The following is a 27781-nucleotide window of genomic DNA, read 5'->3' on the forward strand; positions in this document are numbered from 1 at the left end:
CAGTTTACTTCTGTGATTGAAGCAGATTAATAAAAATATATAAATGATTTTGTGCATCATCAAATTTCATCATGATATGTAGAAGTTTATGTTTAATTGATTGAATATAGTGATGGCTATAATCTAGAATGATGTAGTAGTGTGCTTGTCAAAAAGATAATAACAATTGCAAAAAAGCATTGCAATTACATTTTTTACCCAAATTGTTCAACCCTGATGCTAATCCCACATTGGGGTGTTTAGGGGCTGCAATTAGATCACCTGGTGGTCATGGTTAGAATGTCCATATAATCCAGTGTTACTGGTTATTTTAGTTTTAATTTTCGGTATTTGTCTTTAGTTTAGTAGTTCCAGCCTTTATACTTTTTAGTCTAGTTTGATTTGATTAAAACTCAAAAACATTTTAACCCAGTTTTAGTCAGAAGTCCTTAAATTTTCGTCTTTACTTTTAGTCCAAACATTTATTCTCTTGCCTGAATCTGTTACCAAATTATGTTAGTGGGTTCTATGCACCCTGCCAAACGTAGGATACTTTCTTTTTACAGCTGAAAGGCAGAAGAACCACAGATATTTTGTGTTATGACAGACTTACCTACAATGGAGAAATATATAATGGATTGTGAATGTCTGAGAAAAACTAAATCATATTTAGTCTTGCTTTGGTCATCTTCCTTGAGAAAAACTAAAGCTACTTTTTTGTCAGAGTTTTAGTCATCAAAGATCTACTTTTAGCTTGTCTTGGTCTAGTCTTTCTCATAGAAAAAGGTAGATGACAAACATTTTTAGTCACAGTTTTAGTTGACGAAATGAACACTGATATAATCCATAAAATTCATGTAATATATATGTATATGACTTTATAATGCAAGCCGCGTGCCAGAGTGGTATGCTGATGATATACCTCATCCCCAGTGTAAGCTTTGATTGTCTCAAGCCTCTATTAAAGTAGGTAAAGTGGGTGGAGTAATTTCTAACACATGTTACTACATGCTTGGTAAACTGACAGCATGGCCCATTATTTCTATCCATGTAGTGCACACAAAATGACTGAAGACAGTATTAAATGTGGCATGTTTTAGCCTGTGGAAGTTTGGACTTGAGCAAGGCCGTATCTCTGATAAGAAGACAAATCCATCTGTTCTTTTAGTGTGCTCATTGGTACAGGTAACTGCTGTAAGTGGTGATTTAATGAATGTAAAAAACACAGAACAAGCTGTTCCTGAATGCTAGTTAGTGAATGCCTCCCACACACACACTGCTAATAGATCCGTTTGACTATAAGAGACTCTAGGATGGGAAACAGGATCTTCCATTTTCTCTCACCATCACTGCTTAAATAACCACAGACTAACGAGTCTTTGTGTAGGAGTTTGTGCGCCTGCATTTGCTTGACTGTCTGCAGTATGAGCTACTGTTTAATTTACTTCATGTGTCTGTATGTGTAGGACTGTTTGCAGTGTGTGTTACTGTTAGATTGTAGGAGAGTGAAGCCTAGGATGAGTTCAGCACAGTGCAGCATCCACACCTTTACAAAAACAGAGCAGTGAGATAAAAAGAGCGACTGCGCTCTGAGGCTGCTGTTCAGGTGCTCTAAAGGTGTCTGATTTATTTGAGTCCATGTAGAGCGATGCTGAATGTGGAGCGATCGCCCACTGAGTGCAGCATGTTCTGTTTTATGACACACAGAAAGACAGAGAAGGAGTAAAAATACACCCGGCTCCTGGGAGACAGTCTCTATGGCAGCCGTTACTATGGTGACGGCGAAGGCTGCACGTGAAGTGATGGGACTCTGGGGAGTTCACACACACACATACATTTTGAAACACACACAAACCTCAGTGGAGATCAGAGGGAGGAAATAGAAAAGAGACCACATGAGGTGAGTTTCAGGAAGAGCCGAGGCACCAGCAGTCGACTCCTACAGCTTTTCCGGGCCAATTTTACACAAGTACTGTACTTAAGGACAGTTTTCTTCCCTTTTAAATGCTTCACACTTTTAGTCTGCCACTTTTAGAGGAAAGATCACCTCATTCAGTTTTGATTAAATCCTCGACTTTGGCAAGACAACTAGGAGAGCTTTCAAAATATGGCTGTGTTTTGCTGAGGTGTAATTATCTCAGGTGTTCATTTATTATGTATTTTGTTAATGGATTTGTTTTGCATCCTAAATGCACATTTGTGAATGCAGAAAATGCATCATTATCATGTACAAGTACAAAATACATAATATCCAGTTTCTACAATGCACTTCCAACACCCTTTTCCTCATCTTAATGTTACTTGCATCCTAATTTAGAGACTGATTCAGCAATGTAAAATGCCAAGACACTTCCCATCATATATTCAAGTATAGTTGCCTCCATCACAAGCTGCACATGGCCTAATGTCATAAAAAAAAACATCAGACTGGCCGTGCCACCTTTTAACAGCTTTTCTCCTTCATAAGTGTACTGTTAAGCAAGTGCTGGTTTAATAGAAAAAGACTCCTTGTTAAAAAAAGGGGAGGAGGCAGGATGACTTGCAGGCTTTGGGTCTGTACTTCACAACCACTACTTGCAGGATAACAGATTGAACATGGAGAAAATGGACTATACTTGAAGCACTACACAGCAAAAAGCCACAGAAACTGCATATTGTGTGTTTTTTTTTAACACAGAGGAAGTTATCACATAGGTAGACAGTATAAACCTTTTCCCCCTCTGGGAGACACCCCAAAACAAAATTTTAAATGCTGATGCAATTAATATGCTGTTGGCTTGAATAAAACTATGAGTGTGAAAGCTAGTTTTTGTTCAGCTTAGATCTTGAAGTGTAGAGACATACAAAAAATACAAGCAGCAAGTGTTTTACATTTTCTTCAGACTGGTGCATGGTGACTGCGTCTCATGCTCTGAGAATCTAGAGAGTAAAGGGTCTGTTTTTTCTGCAAGCATGTGCATCTCTATGTCAAAATAGAAAGTGATACAAAAAGCCATATCTACCTTGTTTTAGCAGATATGTATGCCCACAACAGTATTATGTTTCTTGATGGCCCTCATGAATACCACAAGCTGAAATGTGTTGGGTCAATTAAGTTGTTCTCTCAACCATTTGTGAAACTTCTGGTTTCCACATTGGTAGGACATGTCACAGACAAGACAAACAGTATGAGTACACTTCTGCTTTGTGTCTTTCAAAGTAAAAGCCCAGTTTATCATTTCTGTAGAGAAACCCACCTTGCTTAATATTATTCTCAATTGTCCTGTCTCAGTTTGGCTATGCAGCAAATCAAGTCACTTGTGTTATACACTTATATTGACATAAAACTTGAGACTGTGACAGCAGGAAAATGCATTCAATATGCAGTTCCTGGCATGAAAGACATGATGGTGCGATGTGAAAGTGACACCTGTGGCCGATGCACAAAGTCTGGAAACACCACAAGACTCTGGGACTACAGATGAGGGAGAGTTGTGAAATATTCTTAAGCAATGGTTACAATAACTTAGTTGTATGTGCTTCTGTGACAGGGAAATTTGTTAAATATTGCTATGCGGGTTCTTAAGGTATATTTTGTCAATCTTTCTATTACTCAAATGACAATACTCAAACCATAGTTTAAAACGCTGTTGTTCAAAACAGCAACCAGAACTGCTCCTCCTTACCTCAACTCCCTTATCCAGGTGTATAATCCCTCCCACTCACTACCCTCTGCCAATGAAAGAAGCCTGGTCTTACCTTCATAACAGGGGGCTAAGTCACTAGCTACTCTCTTCTTCTCTGTAGTTAGACAATGACACTTTGATCAATCTGCAGTCCCTTTCACACAGAATGCTACTGATGGCATTATTGATGATATTACTTTAGTTTATTAGTTTGTTTGACAGAAGCCATACACAACACAACTGATAAGACAAAGTTAGCTATAAAGATAATTTATAACTGTGGACCTGGGGCAGAAATATGTAAAAACAAACTTCACACCAGTACATCACATACACGACATATTTTAAATCATACAGTTTTTTTTTTAATTATTGCATGTGATGGAAGGAATTGAGCTTCACTTTTCTACTGCTCTGACTGAAAATGCAGAACTGAGGATCGTGTTGACGCTGTTTAGAATATTGGAGATAATGATGATGGTATCAACAGTGAAGCTGTTGGTGTCGATGGTGGTAAGGTAGAGAGATTTATTTGATGCATTGCCTCTGTTCACTGTCTATCAGCACTGTGCCTTACTAGACTGGAAGCTGTTTGTTGACACTGACCTTGTTTCTACCTCTATATCCTTGCTTGTGTTGTTCTAATTCTCAAATACATGTCATTTTGGACAAGCGGGTTTATTGTAGAATTTCAAAGCAACAACCTAATACTTGTAATGGAGTTATTTTGTCTCTTTTTTCGCTTTCTTTTTGTTGCAAATGTGTGTGCAAGTTTGCAGCATGTGCTTGCACCTATATGTTTCACTTAAAATTCCTCACTCACTCCTTACATTTGTGATTCCTTGACGTTGATATCATCATCCTGATATGTATATGTTGTTGCATGTTGGGATCTTGTTGCTGCTGCAGAGTCAGTCTGCTCTGTCATACTGTTTCCATAGCAGCAGCGAGAGCCAACACAGCCAACCACGCTCACTTCCTACTTTCACCCTATTGGTGCCGGCTTGCTCTGACTCTCTTCCTACTTTTTTTTTTTGTCTCTCTGGGAGTCTGAGCTGGACTGGATCACTTCAGTGTCACCCTCACATTCATTCATTAATACAGTATGCATGTCAGCATGCATGAGGGACACAAAGAAACAGAAGAGGAACTCATATGTATGGAAGAATTAGCTTCATGACATGATGAATGAATGATCATAAGCTTGGTAAAGTGTGCTAAATATATCATAACCTTTGGATTTATGGGTTTGTGAAAACCTGACATTTTTATTTCTGTTTTTGAGGAAACACTTTCATGTCATCTGTGTTTCTTCCTTTTCCATATTTTGTGATTTTTCAGGCGTAAAATCTGTCTCTGGAGGTGTCTGTGTCATGAAGGTGACTGCCCACAGTGTGCACTCATGGTTGCACACATAAACAGCCTCCAGTTTGCTCCTAATATTTGTCATTACCCCCGCTTCCTCTGCTTTTTTTTTTTCTCTCCCCGCACTCTTGACTAAAAAAAGCTGTTATTTTTAGCCAGGTCTGTTTTTGTATATTAAAGCTGTTACATGAAATGACTGTGAGTGCATAATCAAGCAGCTGCAGAATCAGTACATAATAAAAGCAGATTGTTAAGCAGACTGTGCTGATATTTATTCTATCCACTTTGACAAAATGAATAACTATGATGCTTTTGTAGTGGGGCATTTGGATCTCGTAGACATTTTTCAAAGCAATTTCATCACATCATTCTGGGGGAAAAAAATCATTAACTCCTGTTTGGCCAGTCCTTAGATAAATTAACTGCTTGAATTGGATCAGAAAGACAATGCATGAAGCCAAGTCTTCGAATAATACAAAAAAAGACTATTACAATGAGGAAGAAATAAAAACAGAGGAACTGACCCATACTTTACATGCTTCAAGTTCTTCATACGAAGCCATCTGGCTCTCTAGAAGCTGAATCAAGGATGCAAGTTTCAAACTGGTTTCACACCTTTTCTAATCATATAATTTTCAGCCAAGCTAGCAGCCTGCATACTCAGAAGATCTCTACTGCAAAGACTTCTATGCTGTGAAGACAGAACACGTTAGACAAAATCCCTCCCCATTCAAACAATCAAAAATACCCTGCACTTTAACTACTTTTATTTATATTTGATTGATATGATTCTTTTAGAGACTTGACCTCAGTGAAAGAATATAGAAATAGATCATGAAGAGTGTGTGAAGATGGCAGGAAATCTCTATAAACTTGTTGAAATCACTTAAATTTTACCTTTGAATTATGCTTGTAGTGTTAGCGAATGTTAGCTGTCCTCCTGTGGCACATCAACTTGTACTAGATAGATATAAACTAATTTAGATGTGTATTACTCTGAGCTGACTTATGAGCTCATATACAGTAGATATTTTAGGCATGTTTGAGCCAACAATTGGGGCTGAAGTAAGGTAAAGATCTGGCAAGGAAGCCTGCCTGAGGGAATCATCGGGCAGGAAGGAAGATTGACACAGTCCTGGTATTGCTTCAGATGTCTTTGAGTATCACCATAGACATGGGTAAAGGATCTGCCAAAAAAATAAAGTCTACACCTTTGGGGCAGAGTATGGGGTGGGTTTGGCAAATAAGCACTGCTTAGGATGCTGTATGGTATGGTTGGGCACATGTGAATGTCCCAATGGCCAATGGCCGAATGAGTTGTAAATTGACATTAATGCTAGTAAGTTACTATACATTTCGCTGACATTGCTCAGCGACATGACCCTGGGAAATAGTTACATTTGTCCGGGGCTTCCTGGTGACTGCTGCCTGTGCCATACAAACATGTGGCTGCCAAGCTCAAGGCAAGGAAGGCAGACCTTACCTGCGACAGCTTCTCTTCAAAGTCAAGATTCGATGTTGCCTCAATAAGTTCCCTCTCATTTGGGTTGGACTTATCCTCCTTAGAGTGTTTTCTGATGACAGTTCATTTTTATATAGAATTAACATGCGACAAAAAACTAAAAAAAACAATGCTTAGAAACATTACCAGATTATCACATACTACCAGTATTTAAAATGTTTCTCTTACCTTTGGGAATAATGAAAGCATTCAGTGTGATTGTAGATGGGTTGAATTACCACTTTGATGTTCCACAGCAGTGTTACTCAACCTGCATAACCAAAACCAAAGCCAAATTGTTGAAAAATACCTTTGCAAGAGCCACAATCTAAGTGGTTAAAAGTGGCAAAAATGGGTTAAAGTGGCAATAAAACTAATATTAATGTGGGAAAAATGCTCAAAAAGTAGCAAAGAAGTGGCAAAACATTGGTGAAAAGAGGCAGATAGGCATGAAATTGCAAAATCTGGGTAAAAATGGCAAGAATGGGGAGAAGAAGGGCAAAATCAATAGGAAAATAAATAACAGGTGGCAAAAATGGTCATAAAGTGTTAAAAACGTTGCAAAATATGATTGAAAAGTGACTAAAATGGGCATAAAGCAGCAAGACTGACAAAAAAGGGGAAAGGCATTCAGTGGCAAAAGGAAGCTTAAACAGGCAAGAAGTGACAAAAAATGGCGAAAAGGGGGGAAATTTGCAAATAACAACAAGCAGGATAAAAGATGCAAAGATTTGTCAAAAAAGGGCCAAAAATAGGACAGTTGAGGAAAAAAAGAAGTGGCAAATGGTTTAATAGCAGAAAAATTGATTAAAAGTGGCAAGAGAAGGAAAAACAAGGGAGGGAAATTGCAAGTAAGGGCAATAGAAATATACAGACTAAAAAAATAAAGGTTGACAATTAAAGCTATAGCTTCACAAGAGTGTAGTTTGCTGAGGTCTGAGGTCAAAGTTAACCTCTTAAACCGAATTAAAGTCACAATTTCACCATAGCACACAAAAGAGTTTGTCTAACTGGGAATAGCTCAGCAGTGGGTGCTATGAGAGGGGGCTTTTTGATTGGAGGGTCAGTGGACCAATCAGAGTGATAACAAAGGGTCAGTAGGTCAGAAAAACTGAAACATTTAAGAGATAACTGGCTAAATCCATGCAGAAGTCTAAAACATGTGAGAGCAAAATATTATTGTTATCTCTGGTCTAATGCCGAAATGCTAGGTTTGGACCCGAGAGTCCACCACAAAGAATTGATCAGTATTTCCACATTTCACACTTTATTCTTATTTTATTAGGCAGATTAGTTTTTTTGTTGTTGTTGTTGTTTTGTATGTTTTTTTTAATTTTAGTTACCTATCAAACCAGCTAAGAATAAAAAAGGTCATAAGTGTTTTATTTCAAGCTGGGAGGGGAGAAACATCATTGCTTAGAGCCTGAAGAGGCAATCAGTCTTTATTTGTGTCAAGTGTACCATCAAATTTGGTTTTAAATGTTGGATATTTCAGAAAAGTAAACTCTTGCCACTGGCTGGTCTTGTGCTGTCCTCAGGAAAGGTTGTCGATGATCATTGGTCTCATTTTTTTGTCTTCTTTGCTTGATTGGCAGCAGTGAGGATGCTAAATATGCTGGTAGAGTTTAAACATTAAAAAAGGATGATGGGTCTTTTCAGAAGCTGGACCATGCTGACTGCTGGGTAAGAACATCACAACTTTACTTGACAACTCATTTGAAGGCAGAACTTCCAAATAAGGGCTATTTATGTTTCATAAAGGCATTTATGTTTGTTTTAGGTTCTTACTTTTTCAGTATTTTAAGATCTTGGATCCTTGGCATGATTTAAAAAAAACATAAACCACCATTTTAACAACGATTCAATGAGCAATAATACACTTTGAAATGCGCTAAAATTCATATCAAATAGTTTCTAGTAGTTTTTCTAAGTGATATTTAACTTGCTTTATTTTGATTGTCTAAATAATGTACAGAGCAGCCTTTGTATTTATAACTGGTACGTCCACTGCCACTTAATAGCCTCAGTTTTTTTCTTTTTGGCCATGCCCATGTTAAAAACAGTACTTGACCTTGACTGAATTCGAGTATTGAGCTGACATAAACCTAGGTATTTAAGGTAACTGATATTTTGTTTGTTTGTTTATTTGTTTGTTTATTTGGATCCACCATTAGATACAGCAAATATGCAGTAGCTATTCTTCCTGGGGTCCTCGTTACTATTATATTCTTACTTCATTCTTGATGGGGAAAAACCCACAACAATCCTGGCTTGAGTGCACAACTGCTACCAAATATAGATGAGCATAGAACCTGATGCCTGCTAATTAATGCTTACAACCTATATACTGCTTCATTCTCAAACATAGACTCTTATTGTCAGTGTGTTTGTACCATAAACTCCAGAGAAAGCCATTTTATTTTTCAGATAATTGCATGGAAAAATAACCAAATTTACTTCTACAGCCCACAAATGATGGAGGTTAAATTTAGTGAGTGAATAAGCTGAGCTCAAACCTAGATGACAGCTAACTGCTCCCACCTGTCACTGAAAGTGATTACTTTGCTAATTATGCATAATTTTAAGGCTTATTATTCAAGTGGATTACTTCACCCCAGCACAGTTGTCATGACAGGAAAAAAAACACATTGGAATCTAAAAGCTCTTTTGTACTATGTTGTGAATTGAGAAGCTGCAGTTTTAGGCACTTTACGCATTGGCTTCATTTTTTCAGCACTTTATAATGTCAGGGTTTGTTTGTAACAGGGGCATGATTGCAAAGCTTTTTTGGTAAAACCCAAAACATATCAATTAATTTATAATTTCAGTATATCATATGTACATTTCTTTTTATTTGAAACATCAAAATTAATTTTTAAATCATGTTTTTCATGCAGTTCTCAGATTTCCTCAAACATTTCCAAAAGTTTCCAAAGCCAGAGAAATCCTTGATTGTTAAAGCTCTAATGGGGCATGTCTTAGCAGCCGTGATGGACACCACATGTTCATGGTTGCCATGTAAACATTTTATGCTACTGCCAGTCTGTTGCTGTATCTCGTTCATGTTTTGTGCTTCGTGTTTGTCATTGAACATGATTACTCTCTGCCACTGGCTGCACATTCTATCACCCAAGCTCTCCCCTTCTTTTCATGGAGGGGTTTTAGAGGTTGGGGGAGCAGGGAATCACTCAGCTACCCTCAGCTTTATCTTTGGTCTGTATCTTTGTTATCTTTACGTGTGCTGAATCAGTGGTTCCCAGGCCTCCTGTTGGCAAAGGAAAACATTTTGCAAGCCCCTAACTCCACTGATATAAATATATCTATATCCATACTAAACCAATGTCACAAAGGTAAGAAATGAGGAATTGAAGGAGTCTGGTTCTCTTCCTACCCTTGTTGCATAGTTGAGGTTGAGGACGAGGTAGGACTTGCCATTTTTGTCTTGCCTTTGTTTTAGAAGGTGTGATGTTGAGTAGAGCAGTACATCTTTATTGGTCTCATCACCCGATTTGATTATAATTATCATGTTAATGATTCAGTACAATATCACAATACATCATCATCCATCAAGATAGGCTGCATCATTATCTATAAACTAGAGGATACCTTAAAGCTAAATGACAATCAATTATTAATTAATTGATGAATAACAGATGGCAGGAATATTGAAATAAATAGGCAAAAGGTTTTTCCCGTTTTGTATAATTTCTAGTTAGCTAGTTAGTTAATGTTAAATAAATATTAAAATTAAATAGCTTTGTCGCCGGCTTCTCTCTTTCCTTCCCCTCTCACACATCTGTTATTCAATGAGAATGCTGAAGTTCACATTTCTGGGTTAGGATTTTAAATCTGAGCTGAAAATGTAACAGATAGCCTCCTGTGTCTTTAAAATGATTTTTATAGACTCAAATCTAATGGAATTTTAAGGAAACATTGTTAGCACAATGTAATGGAGTCTTAGTTCATGTATTTTCCATGTTCGTAAATGTATATTTAAAATACGCAGATGATATGGCCCTGGGTGCCCACATTAAGGACAAAGAGTCCTTATCTGCAATCCAAAGCAGGTTGACACCCTGATGGCCTAGATGAAGGAGAGCTTCTTGTAGCTCAACATCTCCAAAACTGTGGAGCTCTGCTGCTGGGAGAGGTGAACATTGGAATCCCCCAGGCTCCTCTTTAACCCCTGACACTAAATGGGCAGGCAGTGGTACAGGTAGACACCTGTCAGTACCTGGGCATAGATATTGGCAGGTGGATGACATTTTAACAACACACTGACTCAGTGTACAAAAGGCACAACAAGGCCTGTACCTGCTGAGGAAACTCAGGGGGTTCAGTGTTGAGAAGGACATTTTAACAACTGGTTACAGTCACTGATTTAATCAGTACTCACCTTCACTCACATCCTGGTTCAGTTTCATTTCAGATCATTAACCAAGTAAGCTAAATAACAGGAGAAACTCAAACTCAGTTATCAGAACTTCATACCCAAGCAGTTAAAAGGAAAGCTAAATACATCACAGCAGATCCCTCCTACCCACTGCATCAATCTTTTCAGCTTTTACCATCAAATCTTAAGTCCCTCTAGTTGAGAAAACAGTTACCTTAATTCCTTTATCCTTACTGCCATACATTTCTTAATAAACAGTAAAAATAGTTTATTATTCCAGTATGTAGGGTAGGTTCAGCTACAAGGGGAGCATCTACAAGCAATGTCATTATTCATCAATTATGTCCTGTCACCACATTGTTGCAGCATCACAGAAGGATTATTTTCTTTTTTGTAAGATATATTTTTTGTCTTTTTTTAAGTGCCTTTATTGGACAGAGGAGGACAGTGGATAGATTTGGAAATGGGATGAAAGTGGGGAGAGACGTGCAGCAAAGGACCACAGGCAGGATTCGAACCTGGGCCGCCCACTTACATGGGTAGCGCATTAGACCGCTAGGCCATCTGCCCATCCCAAAATTATTTTCAACACCTCCAATGTCCGCTGAGGTTTCATTGTTAGCATTACATGTACCCGGAAGTCATCATACAAAATTTGCCATGCATTGCAAGCATTGCAATACAATGTGCAAATATTTTAGTTAGCCTTTCCCAGCCCCTCCAGTTATAGCTCCTCCTCTAAGCAGGCTCACTTTGGGAATTCCTGTGCTAAATGACAATAAGTGGATGATGATTGTAGTTTAACCCTTTACCTTTTGCAGCATCCTTTTTCAAGACAAGACAAGCCCATTAACACTTACCATACAGTCTATAAGGTTAAAGCAAAACTGAAGACGTGTTTCAGTTTTTCATCTCTTATCTAAGATGTGTAATCCTCATTGTTAGAGTCACACCCACTGCAAAGCACTACACAAACCCCCTCTAACCCCTCGAGAAGTGTCTGCTCAGTTTACACGTTCTGTGGACAAACAGTAAATCCCGGCTCGCCTCATTACGCCCTCTTTGAGCTCGACTGTGGATAAGGATGTATTGATTTTAATGCTCCGGCCCTTTTAGATAAACAGTCCTGGAGGATCTGTGGTGCTCTTTATCAGATTTCAGCGGCCTCGCTACAGACTGGAGCTGATAACATAGTGTCCTCACACTGCTGAAGATGACTCTGTCTATCTCCTGCATTCATCTGGTCACACTGTACAGCCGGACATGTGTGTGTTTATAGACAGATAACGCTGTGTGCCTTATCTCTGTGCCCCCTGCTCTCCTTTTCTCCTTGTTCTCCTTTTTGTTTCCTCTTTACTGTAACTGTTAACTCCTCATCACCTTCTGTTATCCTCCATTTCTCCTCTCCTCTCGTCTCCTCTCTGTCACCGCTGCTGGTTTTAGCTCATCCAGATCAAACAGGAAATTGAAGCGTCAGTGAGATATCTAAAAACTTACTCTTTGTTCTCTTTGAAAAGGCAGCTTTAAAACGTTTTTGTTTGTCAGTAGATTGAGTGTAGAGTTTGAAATGATAAATCCTCACTCAAGCGTTTTAATACCCACAGTTAGCCTACTCATGCCATTCAGCCGATGTGGAGTTGTGTAATGGTGCGATGGAGTGATGTTGATGCAGAATTACAAAGGATTCAGTCTAATTATTTGGTGCTGGCATGTTGTTTGAGAAAATAAGCATGCCTGTGTGTAGTAGAGAGGGTTCAGTCAGAGCCCTCTATGAATTAGGGGATTGTTTCATTAAATTTTGCTTCTTCATATACTGTTTCTGTGTTTTGATAGACACAGAATGGACTGTTGTGGATTAATTGATTGGCTTTCTTTCAAAAGTCTTATTGTGCCTGTTTCAAGGTGGATTTTAAGACCCAAGAAATACTCTCTTTGAATGCACCTCTTTCATCCCTCAGCCTTCTTGTCTTCACAAGGAGTGTGGAGGATTAGCAAATTCATCAGTTAACTTTTAACCCCTCTTTAGTCAGCACCAGAATTACTAGTCAGCCAAAGTGATTATTAATATTAATAATCATTATCAAATCCACAATCCCAGCCAATGTTGCCATAATGCACTTTAACCCAAATGTAAACAAAAATAGACTGCTAACACTGTTAGCATCTTGTGCAAACAGAACTGTTTAACACTGTTTTGATCTATGCAATGAGGGATCAAAAAAGTCCTAAACAAAGGCAGTCCACACCCTCATCATATCCAGATTTGACTACTTCAACAGCATCCTCTGTAGCAGTGATTCTCAAGTGGTGTGTCAGGACCCAAAAATGGGTTGTGGAGATCTTTCAGGAGCTTTATTAATACCTGGAAAAAACTATGGCAAGAAGTCTATTGTGCACAGAAGCCCTGAGTAAAAAATCATCCATACTTTTTATTTTACTAAGTTTTTGGGTTATAACAAATACATTTCACTTTATGTATCTCCCTTTGTCAGGATTAAAAAGCTGTTTTTATTCTAAAAAAAGGGAGAGGTAATTCTTTAAGAAATTACCAAAATCTTTATACTGTCTTGAGAAAAAATGTTTGCATGCAAGCCCCTCTGTAACTATGCACTTTTGAAACATACTGCTCTACAGTACGTCTTCACACATTTCACCAACTGCTGCTGTGATGCCTTGTTAAATCAATATTTGAACTGAGCATTCCTAGTCTCCACACTTTGCCACTTCCATCCTGTTCACTGTCTGTGAAGCAGAGCAGTAGGATTACTGTTCTGAAAAAAACTTGGAACAATATTCAGCAATCAATTTAAAGAAACCGAATGCATCTTTGATTTATTGATTTATACTTCTGAGACAGCATCCCTGAGTTGGTCTGGCCTTTGTCTTCTTTTTGTGGTAAGAGGGCTAACAGCTGGAGAGAGAGGAGCTCACAGGGGTAGGGGTTGGGGGAACAGATGGTTAATGTATTTTAGCCTCTGAGCAAAACATAAACAAGCTGAAGAAAGTACTGTCCAATCAGTGTGAACACAAAACTGATAACAACAAACCCAGATGGAGTTTGCTTTAACTATTTTTAGGTAGTCATTTCTCAGCATTACATTTACATGGGGTGTATTAAATATGCTGTATTGATCTTCAGAATGCTGCTTATTATACCTCGAAAATGCATCATTTTGACTTTCACATTGACCAAAAAACTGTTCAACCTTCATTATTGTATGTGAATGTTACATGTGGAGTGACTGTGGATCATCAGTAAAGTCAGGCGTCTCTAAGCAGCAGGGTATGGGGTTTGATCCCCATCATCTGGAGTGGCATGTCGGTGTTTCCTTGAGAAGGCACTTGACCTCAAATTGCTCCCTCTGCTGCATTACGATTGGCACTTTGCATAGCAGCCATCATCAGTGTGTACATGGGAAAGTGTGCCCTGCGGTGCTGAAAGCGTTTTAAGACCAGTGATGTCTTGAAGTGGTTGCCAGTCAATGATGGAGCTTCTTTTACTAATTGTTAGATAAGATGGCTAGATGGCTTAACCAAGAAGCAAAGTGTCAGTTTAACACTGATGGGTGCAGACAGCCAATTTTACACCCTCAAACCAAAATTAACACTTAGAGATATGATTTGTGCTCTATGACATTTCTGGAGTAGGTGTTGTTGTTTATTTGATAACAGGTTTCTTTGTACATTTTATTTATTGCATTACTCATCAAAAGCTGTGAAATCTGTCATGCAGCTCACATTTATTTTAGAACATTTGAGAGAAAATCCCACACATGAATTTTAATGCCAGCTCTGTCGTTACTCTGTGAAGGATGTGAAGCCTCTTTTCTTCATCTTTACCTTATTTTTTTCTGTGAAAGCTCCAGTCATCAGTGATTGATGAATAAGGACTGGGCTGCTAAAAAAGGTTCAGATACAATGACTAAATTGGTGTCCATGAGTTATAGAGCGTTCTAAACTAACCTAACAAAATCTTTGTTTCTCCTCTACAGTGCAGTGTCTGGAAATGACCACAAAGCGGAAGCTGATTGGCCGGCTGGTGCCGTGCCGTTGTTTCCGTGGTGAAGAGGAAGTGATCTCAGTGTTGGACTACTCTCACTGCAGCCTGCAGCAGGTCCCAAAGGAGATCTTCAGCTTTGAGAGAACTCTGGAGGAGCTCTATCTAGACGCCAACCAGATTGAGGAGCTACCTAAGGTAACCCTGAACTGTGTGCTTTACCTTTACTGCCTCTCCTTAACAGGGGTACGGACAATTTGTCCTCTTTTCCAAAGTGGTTATTTTGGTAGGGCTGCAGTAAAGAGAGCTGTGATGCTTTCTGTTCACCTCAGACACAAGGTGATACCCTCAACACAACAAGGCTCCCACTTCCACTGTTGCTATTTTCCAAAACAAAGACACTATTGATGAATTCCAATTCAAACAAGAAACCCCAGTCTCAGTGCTATGATAAAGCTGAATAAGCTGGCAGGCTTTGTTACTCAATGATTTGTTGGAAAAATTACCAAATGATAGTCTGTTTAAAACACCTTTAAGTCCCTCTATCAAGCAAAAGCCCATCTGCGGTTCCCTCTTGTTTAACCACAAGTTTTTCAAATTCTGTCTTTAAAGGGTCTTTCTGCAAATAGAATTTTCCAGTTCTCGCCATGCCGGCCAAAGAAAGAGCTTCCCCTTTTCCCCTTTTTTTGATACACAGTGGTTGTCAGTTGTAAATCTAGCCTTAATTTTCATTAGTGTTCTTACCCAGGGGGAGGGAAAAATAGAAGTTAGATTCAGGATTATTTGATAGTATCAAAGTGAGTCTTAGTCTCCAAACTTAAACTCAATTGCAAATTTATACCCCTTAACCCTTAGACAGGTGGTTCTTAAATGGTTTGCCTTGAGACAAGTTTAGGTCTGCCTTGGGAATTTAGTACAACCATGTATGATTACAAGAGCTTTATGACAACTAGAGATACTGTGATATATGTGTAACAGAGACTATTTCGCATGGATATGAATTTATGCTGTAAGGTTTTGGCTTGATCTTAGGTGTGCCCTGGGCAAATAGGGTGTGAAAACCACTGCCTTAGCCAACTGTTTGAAGAGAAAGCTCCAGCAAAACTTTTAGTTTAGTGAACAACTTTATTAGGCCAATACGCTTTGACTTGGAGCCTTAAACAGGGTCTTCCAACAAGTTGTTCTCTAAGCTACAAGTGTTGTTGGAGCTCTCTGTTTCTTTACTCATGCACCTTGGAAGTTGGTGAGGTTGTGCCAGAAATACTTAGTCCAACTGGTCAAAGATAAAACACCAGTCACAAGTTTAACTGGACTGTGCCTTCAGGTAGACTCAAATCCAAAAGTTGTTGTCATGAAGACTGTTTACTTTAATACATATTTTTCAGTAGCAGTGATCTCTCATAAAGAGCTACTGTATATTTTTTTGCCAGTTGTAGCAGAGCACATCATTGACATTTTAACACATAATCCCTGATATACAGTGATCTGGCTGGCCCATGGTACTCCCTATGATTAAGTTAATCAAATCACTAATAATCGGACATTGATAGTAGATAAAACAGAAATGGGAAATGGAAATCTAACTTTGATCAGTTATGAATGCCAACAAATATTCATTCAAAGAATTTTTTAATGTATAATTAGTGGATGTATTGTAGTTTTGTAATTATTTCCCAAGACCTCTGCACAGTAGCTAATGTAGGGTGAAACCAAATCTAGAACTACAATTGTGGGACTTAGAGGCACTAAAATACTGTATTTGACATGCTTTGCTGTGCTCATAAATAACAGTTGGACAAAGATTTTACATTGGCCCTTGGATGGCTCCAAAGCTGTGCTGGTGTTAAAAACAAGATTTGCACTCTGTGCAGATGCCAATAAACAGCATATAACGCTAAAGTGGCCCTTAATTAACATGTATACATGTTAACTAAGTGTGTAACGAAGTGTGAAATAATTAAATATACATATTTACTTTATTTCACACTGTTAGCCTCAAGTTTACTTCCTTATCTTTACTGTGGGGGGGTTGGAGCCAATCCCAGCTGTCACTGGGCGAGAGACAGAGTATTCCCAGGACAGGTTGGTGGAGTGAGTCAAACAGTCACTCATACATACCCATATGGTTAATTAAGAGTCAACCAATAACCTTATGAGCATGTGCTTGGATTGTGAGAGGAAGCCAGAGCACCCACACGTGCACAGGGGCAGAGATGGAAACTCAACTTACAAAAGTCTGCGTTCAGCCTTCCCTTTAATTGCACCACTGTGCAGCCACTAAATGCTAATGATAGTGTTTTTCTGCAGCCATCAGCATGCTAAAGCCAAAGTTCTTCCATACTGATCAAAATGTTGGAAAAAAATGTAAATCAGTATATTTAAAACTATTGGGATGTTTTATTTTGAAGTGCTAAGAAATGTGCAGTTGTGAACCCCTGCCCAGTTTGCAAATTTCTGCTGTTTTGATGAGCTATTCTTAAGTCCACTTTCCATCTTAATAACCTGTTTACATACAGATGTCATGTGTAAGATGTCAGCCCCTGACATTGTGAAAGGAAAGGCCATTTTACCACCATGTGTTCTCAGTCTTAAACAGGTCATCTGAGAGTTTGAGGAAACCCCCCCTGTGAGCAACAATGAGACAAAACGCCCTTCTGATGCTTCAAGGAGAATTACCAGAGCTGTTTATATGAGGGCTGTCTCTTTTTATTGATATCCTGTCCTGGTTTAAACGACACAGATGTTGAATTGGATTTCTAAAAATAACCTCAGACAGCCTAATAGAACTGAGTAACCTACAGGTCAAACTTCATTCAACTGACAAAAAAAATTTACTCTTAGATGGTGTGTGCAACTGTGTGTGTGTGCCAAGAGTGTATACAGTAAGAGTTGTTGTGGCTGCCAGAATGATTGGCCTTTATGTAAGTGAGGTGGAGAGCTCCTTAAGTGAGTGTGAGTAAGTGATTGTGTCTTTAAGTGTAGTGGCCCGGAGTGACCTCTGCCCATGTTTAGCTTTATTCAGCTCTCTGGCCCTGGTACGTCTTTACTTCTCTTTTGACTGTACACAGAATAAGCAATCTTAAACATTTTGCTACCACAGGCAACCTTAGACCTCTGAAATAGGAATGATCAGTCAGTGATGCTTTAACACTTTTGCTCTTTGTGATCACTGTGATGGCTATGAGGTTTAAAAAAGCAGTTGAGAGCCTCGGCAAGATCCATAAAGAATGGATTGCACCATCTAATAGCATCATGAGTTGCACAGAATAAGCACCCATTTTTTAGCACCCTTTCTACAACAAAATCTGCACTGATTTGCCAGAACTATTAAGCCCACAGAATTTGGCAGCTGTGCATAAAATGCTCCTGTGATTGTAAGTAGCTAAGTGGTGAATTAGTGGCTTTGCACTAAAATAACAGTAGACCTTAGAGTTACAAAAAAAATCAGTCTTCGTACTAAGAACTCAGAGTCTGGGTGTGAGTTTAGTTTGGTTAGACTGAGACTCAGCTTGAGATGATCTTCCCTTGCAAAACTGATTGATTGGCCAGATTCATGTCTGTTATCAGGAAAATCAAACTTGCAAAGCTTCAATCTGAAATTATTGTGCCTGATTTGTCATTTTAGAAAACGAGGCATTGCTACGGATGAGGGTTAGTTATACTACAAGCCAGTAAACAATGGCGCCCAGAGTTGCAAAGAACTTGGATGTAGGTATTGTATAGTGGCAGCTTTTTTCAGAGTTGGATCACATTTTTTGAAAGCTTCTCTCGCTGCTTCTCTTCTGGCATTAGCACTGATGTACATAGCTACAGCTACAGTTTTATCAGAACAGGACATTTTTTTATGAAGTAAAGAAAAGAACCATACTTGAAAGCTGATGGAAAAGATATTTTTGCTTTTCTCCTGATCAGCTTCAGCGGGAGTTCTTTTCACCATCTGGCTCCACTAATAATTGACTACTGTGTCGAGTTCTCTCTCCAGAGCTGTGCATGCCCATTACATCATGTGTTTAGTCGTTCTGATTGGCCTGTAATGAATGAGTTAGACCAGTGATACTCAACCTGCAGCTCTCGAGCCGCATGTGGCTCTTTAGTGACCAGCTGTGGCTCTTTTAAGGCTTACTTGTGGAACAAAAAACTCCTAAAAATGTATGAAGGTAAACACTGTCGTCAGTAAAGATTCATTGTAAGTCGCATCAATAAATCTGTTACCCACACAAAGAAGACAGGCTTAAAATACCAAATTTAAACCTTTATTTTTTTTTTTTGTAATTAATTTAATAAATACTGTCAAAAGAGCAGAAATATAAAACTAATGCTCCAAAATAAGATGGGGCTGAACAACAAGTCTGGTAGAGCTGCAGGTTTGAGGCAGGGCCGGTTTTAGTCATTTGGGGACCCAGGGCAGAGAACAATATGAGGCCCCTCCCCCTTTAGCTAAAAAATTAATAACGAGTGGGAAAAAAATGACAAAGCATCTTTATTATGTATAATATAATATAATAAAGCAACAGAACCTCACACTTCAGGGGATAAAAGGCGCATCTTTTGACTTTTTTTTTAATGCTTTGAAATTGGTTTAAACCCAGTGACAAATGTAAGAAGGGTGACCCAAGCACTGATTTATAAAAACAAATTAAAATAATTAAAAATAGAGATACGAGGTGGTGGCCTGATGTCAGTGATGAATAAAATAAATAAATACTCATTATCAGTGACATATTGTTTCTTCTGACACTATACAGATATTTTTTGTAGCCTATTGCATCCCATTGAAGCTCAAAATTATCCACCAATTCACTGTCTCATTTCATTTCATCTATGGATTAATTGATCTATGATCTATCTTACATCCCTGGTTTGGATTGTGGCTCTCTCTAGTATTTTCAAGATAATGTGGCTCTTTGGTAGAACAAGGTTGAGTACCACTGAGTTACCCTGAATTTCCATATACAGTGTGCGCGCCGCGGCGCCGCGGAACGCCGGCTAATTGAGCATTTCGCTCCCTCTCTAGTTTGTCAGAGCATTTCCATAGCCGGCGCTCTACACCGGCAGTGGCGCAGAGCGGAGCGCCACTCTGCTCTGCTTCGTTTCAGATACGCTGAAGGTCTATTTCAGTGCCGGCCGCTGCCAAACCTCGTAAATTCACTGTCGTTCAGAAAGCACCAACCATGGAAGTCACAAGCGTAGAACATCTGGTTCTTTCAAAAGAAAACACAATGCCCAGGATCCTGATCGTAAATCATCACTTTATCAACATTATGTCTCATCCTGCAGCGAGAGCAAAGGGTCACCGAGAGGTCAGTGGGTCACAGAGCTACAATGGCGTCATTGACGAGGAAAAGTTAACTTTTGGGTACATTTAGCCAAAGAATTTTGCATAAAACCACAGATCCTTTAAGCAAACATTAACCTTTAAAACTTCCTAATGTACTCACTCAATGGAGAAAGCTATAATGTCATGGACTTATACTGGAAAGGATGATAAATTAATGCCAAAAGGTAAAATAGTCCGCTGTTGACATGCTATTCCTGCGTGATCTCGCAGTTCTCCCATGATCTCTTCCTGACGATCAGGGCTGCATGCCGCGGCGCAGCGCTCTAGACTCGCTTCCAGTGGGCGAGGTTGCTTGCCTTTCGGTCGGAGCAAACCCGCGGCGCTTCGGTGCGCGGCGCACACGCTGTATATGGAAATTCGGGGTTAGACAGAAGGTTTGTCCAGTCACTCTCTGAGTTTTTTTTTTCAAAGGTTCTGCCTTTCCAATACACGGACATTGGGCTCTTTCCAGATGGATGTCAGACATATGGATATGTGAAACAGTCTATCTGGCATGTTAGGTTAGAGGTAAATTGAATATGGGAACATAAGCACCAATTTATGCATTACTGGCTTTCTGTTTATGTCACCAGAATTATTGTGAAATATGTTTTAGCACCTTAGATAATTAAATAGTGGAGACAAACATGAATGCACACACAAACACACTCAGAAGGTAATAATCAGTGACACCATATCAATGCCAAAAACTCACATGAACAGAAAGGGCAGACCAAATCCATAATCCAACACCACGGAGACTTGATACTTCCCAAACTGGAGATCATATTGTAGGCCTATATACATTTTTGAAGATGGAGCTGGCCATGGTGCTGAAATTCTGTGAACAATGATGCATTGTAATTTTTAGCATCTGCAGCACTTCTTCTCCACTCCAGTTAAGCATGTGTGCGTTTCTTAACAACAAAAGCTGGCAGCTTGCACTCAACATACTTATACCCAACATGGAGAAGAAAACAAACAAACAAACAAAAAGAAACAATTGTGAAAACCCAATTCATACTTAGGCCATTGATATACACACTGTTTCACCTGGGGGAAACCTTAAGTGCGGTGTTTTTCAACTGATTTCATATCAGGACATTCTATCCCCTTTATAACAAATCGCAACACAAATATTATGTATTGATTTAATTAATTTGTGCACAATAGAATTACATAAAATCATCTCATTAATATATAAAATATGTGTCAGGAGAGGTCAAGAAGCCAACAGGCTTATAAAAGGACCCTCATCTTTCTATTAAACAGACAAGAAAATTATAAACAAGATATTTAAGAGAACACAAACTATGCATGCATAAACCTACATATGTTTACATATCAACATTCACTTGCATGCTAAAAAAGCAACGATAAATAAACATAAGCCATCTGATTGAATAAACCGAAATATAGAAACTACAAAAGAAATAGGGAATGAACCAAATATTTTTTTCTTAGTTGGAAAAAGGGGCAGTTTGGACTTGAAATTGAGTAACGAGATTGAGACATATAGACTTTTTGCCGTATCTTTTTTCCAGGCATGCATCTGCAACTCTTTTATGGGTCCCGACCCACAAGTTGAGAACTCTAGAGAAGCTAAGGTCTGATAGCTAAGGTCTTATACAGCTAATGTGTGGGATCAAACTACAAACATGGAGATACAAGATACAAATCTGAGACCATAACTAAAATAGAACTAAAATATTATTTAGAATTAATAGTGACATCACATCAGACCGTTGATGATCAGTGGTCAGAACACACCATCGGCACTTTGTTTCCATAACATTTTCATGTCTGCAACATTTTGCATGGATATGATATTTAATAAGTGACTGTGGTAATTAATGACTTTTGAATTTCTCTTGGAGGTGTTTTGAATTATTTTGTCAATATCCTCTTCAAATATGTATTTGATGAAAAATACAAAGCTATTACAAACAGCCACTAATGCACTCTGCTTAAAGGTACCAATTGGGATGGTCACTGATTGAACTGAAACATCCATATTATTTTCATCATTTTACAGGTTTAAGCACTTACTTTTGACAAAAAAATTCCATCAGTCATTAGCTGGTTTGACAGATATGTGGGTGACAATAATGTGGTACACATGTGGAGAATTGTGGACTTCAGTTATCAGTTATCACTTTAAAACCGTTGTTGTCTCTACTGCTGCTGTACCTTCTCCACCTCTGTGCTGCCTCTACTACACCTGTATAGTGCATGTCAGTTTTTGAGGACCTGCACAGCCAACGCATCAGTCCAATGTAGGGGATAAGTGGAAGCCATGTTGCATTCGCATTTGCGTAATTGAAACTAAAATTTCCTGCTCTGTAAATTATTATCTATATCTGTTATTTGTATGATATTTTTATAAGTCAAAAATAAAATCTATGTAAATTGAACTAAATCTTATCCCACTTCTCAAATTACCACTCAAGACAAATAGTTGTGGTGCTTTCTGTAAACAACAAACAATAGGATAGACAACAAAAGACTAAAGAAGGGAGGTTCTTTGGTGTGTTTATTACACTTCAACACTTTTACACTTGAAAGTGGTCACACCAACCAGACACATTACTTATTCACACTGTTGTTTCAAGGCGTGATATTTACACCCCTGTGACATTTTATCGTTAGTATTAACGTCATGGGGGTGTACTTGTATGAGTGCATTATCCTTTCTAGTGGTGGTTGCTCTGGAATTTGGAGCGTTTCTGCTCTAATCTCCTCACGTCCATGTGTTTTATTGTGTGTCGCCTTCTTAAAATGATTGCCTACGTTAATTTTTCAAGTTTTTCAGGAAACACAAAAAACTGAGCCATATGTTGAATATATGATATTTTTTAAATTCTTTTACTCAACAAGGTCATAACAACAGATGACTACTGACAAACTAAAAACAATGTCTGTCAATTGTAACATGAGAAAAAAAATGACTTAGGCAAATTTTTGAACATGCTTCTGTGACTTAAGCAATTTAACACCTTCAATTCTGTCAACAATAAAGCATAACAAACACACTAATGTTACATAATGCTGAGGAGGCATGTGCATCTCCTCACTTCTCCTTCCAGCTCTACTTTGCTCGGTTCATGACTGATGCTTAGGCAACTCCATCATGAAGTACGCAGACGACACGACAGTGGTCGGGCTCATCTCAGGGGAGATGAACCTGCGTACAGGGATGAGGTCAAAAAACTGTCATCATTGTGCAGCATCAACAACCTGGTCCTCAACACAACTAAGACTAAAGAAATAATTGTGGACTTCAGAAGAAACAGATCTGACCCTCAACCCATACACATTACACTGTGTGGGGACTGTGTGGAGAGGGTCTTGGACTTCAAGTTCCTGGGCCTGCACCTGAATGATGACCTAACCTGGAAAACCAACACCACAGTGCTGATCAAAAAGGCACAGCCCTGGGCATCCTGAAGGATTCATCCCACCCAGCACATCACCTGTTCCAACTGACAGTTCAGGACAATAAGAACCAAAACTAACAGACTGAAAAACAGCACCTATCCCAGAGCAGTTTTAATATTAAATGAGAAACTGCTCGAGCACTGAATGAGTGCAACAAAGATTTGGTGTACGTTTTACAATGACAATAAAAATGATTCTAATTCTGATTAAATAAAAAAAAAAAAAAAATTAAAAAAAGTCAGTCCTTTGTAATTAGTTATTAAAATCATTTCAAGCTGTTAGATTGTAATGCGGTGTTCAAATCTCTCTTAATTAGATCTTGTAATGTGGAAACTGAGGAGAACTGGATTTCCACTTTCCACTCTTGGTCCAGAATAGCTAAGCATAATAGCTTAGTCCATGCACATCATTTAGCTAGCTTTAGGTAGCTTCATTTAGCTAGCTATTTTGCTGAGTAGTTGTAAAACCTCATCCCTTACCAATAGGGGATGAGCCTTGAATCATGGTAATAACTTCAGTGGCTAGGTAGTAGGGGTGGGACAAAAAATCGATACACTGAAATATCCCGATACTTCCTGGCGTGATATTGTATCGATATTTTAAAATGCAGTATCGATATTTAATGAATTAGCTAATTATTCACTTTGTTGGTGCAGTAGTTTGTGGTGTAATTTCACCCCCTGACCACTAGTTGGCGGCAGGCATTGCTAGCTGGCAGTTGACTCTTCTCTTCTCTCTTGAGACAACGAGATCACACGAGACTTCCGGTCTGTGTGAGCCGGTTGCTTGTACCTACCCAGCAGAGCGACTTCTGCCACATTCATAGTGGATGTGCAGACTTATTTTGGCTTCCAAAACATTAAAGACCGCACAAACTTAGACAGGAGTTAGACAGTCGTTTGCAAGATATGCCATGCCAGAGTAAAATACTGAGACAACACAACGAATCTACTAGTTAGGCATCATCGCGTTAGCACTACAGCTAACGGCTAACGTCAGCAAACAAGCCCGTTGAAGCTACTGCTGGTCTCTACTCATGCAACCATAATCACAGTTGTATTATTTTTAAGGACCTGTCCCGTGTAGTGTCGTTAAGAATGACGGTACTGGCCTGTCACGTCATGCCCTCCGCAAAACACGGAGGGCATGAGGTCCTTAAAGCTGGATGTGACGATCAACTCGTCTCCCATAATCTCCCTCCACAAACACATTATGTGATGACATAAAAAACTGATAAAATATGAAATATAAAGGATTGGAGTACATTCACTCTATAATAATTTATTCCCCTTTTCTTAAAAAAAAAATAAATCATGGTAGCATTCTAATTCAGTGCAACAAATGGGGAAAATCCTCATCTTCAGATTGAACAAAGATAGGTAAAATGCGAGATGATTTCAGTATTTTCAAATTCGATATTAACTTAAAATTACGTAATAAGTTATACATATATATACTACACACATATGTATAGACTTTATGCACGCCAAATTCAGTATTTAGCTCAATCTGTGTCAAATTCTGTGGTATTGATACTAAATTGCTGTGAATAAATTGAGAAATCCTGCACTTGACCATTTTATAACTATTTTGTATTCTCTAGTTAGACATATTTGGTGATGTATCGTTATACACATGTGATGTGTATTTTTCCTGATATAGTCTGTAGGCATCATTATCATTCATCTTTTTCACTGGTGTTTAAAAAGCTAACTAAAGATTGCAAAAATCTGCAATATCATAGAATCGCAATTTAAATCGAATCGGCACCTAAAAAAATTGTAAAAAATCGAATTGGGAGAAAAGTGAATCGTCCCAGCCCTACTAGGTAGATTTTTCTCCTCCTTGAAGCAGCTGCCATCTTGACAAGCTTGCACAATTGCCTAAGTCACATTGTCTTTTGACTTAGGCAAAATAAAACAGCCCAAGTCACACTCTTGGCATAGGCAAAATACTAAAGGTGTAGAATCTTAAGATCTGTTAAACTGAGGATGTAAGCGATTTTACCAGAGGTGGGCAGCATCATAAGGAGTTGATTTAGTCAAAAAAATCCTTTTTGTCATAATATGACTTAGGCAATTATTTTAAGAAGGTGACGAATCTGCTTCCAAGTTCTGTCCTCTATGTGCACATGCTGTCACTCTTTTATGTGTTATGTCATTTGCAGTATTTTTCTATTTATGGTACATTTTTCTTGATATCTCTTGCTTTGACTCCAGTCTGTATTTTGTCCCTCAGGGCCACCATATACATACATAGAGAGCGGCAGCTAAAACTGCACCGCTTTTCCACAACATTTGGTTTTGTTTGCCTCCAGCTGACTTTGACGCTCTCTGTCCTTTTGTGCTTCTCTACCAAAGGTCTGTGTAAATTTGTAGACCGACTCCTAATACTCCTTTGTTTCCCCCTCCTGTGTGTTTCTATAGCAACTCTTCAACTGCCAGGCCTTGAAGAAGCTGAGCATGCCCGATAACGACCTGTCCAACCTGCCCACTACCATCGCCAGCTTGGTCAACCTCAAAGAGCTGGACATCAGTAAAAACGGTAAGAGAATAATCTGTTTCATAAAGATGGGCTTCGAAAACCTGAGCTCAGAAGAAAGCCATTTTAATGCAAAATTACCTTGTTTATTTTACAACATTTCTAGATTTTCTGTCAGATCTCAGGTAACTGAGGCGGTGCTGTATAAGATCTATTTTTGGCAATAATTTCTTACAGGGTGACCATATTTTCCAGTTTGACCAGGAGTGTGTTGCTTACAACCACCATGTCCTGAGTACCAACAAATGTCTTTAAAAAGCCAATAAGTGCCTTTTTCAGCAGTTCCTATCCTCATTCTAACCAATGCACCATGTTTGCAACACAGATGTGTCCATATGCCTATCAGTGTTGTGTTCAAGGCTGCTGCTGTTTTAACCTACAGAAAAGCATCACTAATGCACCATGAGTCAAAGGTCAAACTTATTTGTCTGCACAAGTCAATCAGTCTTGGTATGCAGCTGGTGCTCAGCTAGCCCAGATTTCACACTTAGAGAACCAGCTGCATAGCACCAGGCTAGCTGTCATACCACAAAGGGAGCTCGAGAAGAGATACAGCTTCATTTATAAAGTACCAGGCACTGAATATACTGTGTTTTGCACTCTCTGCAAGTGTCCAATTTCAGTCATCTGTGGTAGAGATGTCTACATTTTAAGCCGTGTTGAAACAAGCAAACTCTTACACTTGGCACAGGCAAGACGTAGCACTGTTGGGCTAAACTTCAGTGAATGCAATGCAAAAAAGAAATGCAATGCTAGTCATAACTGTCTAACCATAGTGCAAACTCATACATTTGGGTTTGCAATACAGTTTACCCACATACAGCAAAAATCCAACACACTTTTTAATACTTGTAAACAAACTTCTGGTCTAATTGTGTCTCTTTGAAAATCACTGAACCAAAACATATATTTTTTTCCCCTCTGTGTCTCTGTCTACAGGTATCCAGGAGTTTCCAGACAATATAAAGTGCTGTAAAGGCCTGTCTGTGGTGGAGGCCAGTGTCAACCCGATCACAAAGTAAGACACTAACACATCAGCATCTCATGATAACACATGCTGTGCAAATACTTGTGACTCTTGGTTGATGACTGCACATATTTGAATGGCATTCACATTACTATCAGGGTTGTCATATTACCTGAGTTCTAAACTTAAATATGATGGTAGTCAATCATCAAAATAATCCTTTATAACATGTAACAATAAAAAGTTTTTTAATGACATTTTGACAACCAGTGTATCCGAAGCACAAAGGTTGCATCTGTAAGTTACATGGATTATTTGATGCATTTTCCATAAATGAACCTTACAGAGTAGACCTTCCTCCATTATAATCCATTGTCAAATTACCCCTTCTGCTTTTTTTACTGTTTTCAAACTCATTCATAAACAGGGTCACAAAGATGCTAAATATCTAAAGTACCAGCAGATTATTTTCCTACATTTTTCAATACCTAAAGGTTAACATTGCCTGATAGATCTTAAAATTCAAACAAAAATCATATAAAATAGAGGCAAGAAAAAGCGTAAAAGTTAATGATTTATGATAATATTGATAATGGATAAAATGTGGGACTGTTAGTG

At 38.6% G+C, this 27781-nt stretch overlaps 1 protein-coding gene across 11 annotated transcripts in view; it reads left to right on the forward strand.

Annotated features, from left to right (window-relative positions):
- Nucleotides 1-27781, forward strand: part of lrrc7 (leucine rich repeat containing 7) — a 179724-nt gene that overhangs the window by 84540 nt on the left and 67403 nt on the right. For 9 of the 11 annotated variants that reach the window (XM_041790407.1, XM_041790411.1, XM_041790409.1 and 6 more), the window contains exons 2-4: nt 14896-15098; nt 26082-26199; nt 27136-27214. In XM_041790407.1, the coding sequence (XP_041646341.1) occupies nt 14910-15098; nt 26082-26199; nt 27136-27214 (386 nt within the window). In that variant the 5' untranslated portion in view covers nt 14896-14909. Of the gene's footprint in view, nt 1-14895; nt 15099-26081; nt 26200-27135; nt 27215-27781 lie in introns of those variants that run through there. The other 2 variants (XM_041790417.1, XM_041790418.1) reach the window with 1 other exon arrangement.

This window comes from Cheilinus undulatus, linkage group 7, assembly GCF_018320785.1.
Source record: "Cheilinus undulatus linkage group 7, ASM1832078v1, whole genome shotgun sequence".
Classification (NCBI taxonomy): domain Eukaryota; kingdom Metazoa; phylum Chordata; class Actinopteri; order Labriformes; family Labridae; genus Cheilinus; species Cheilinus undulatus.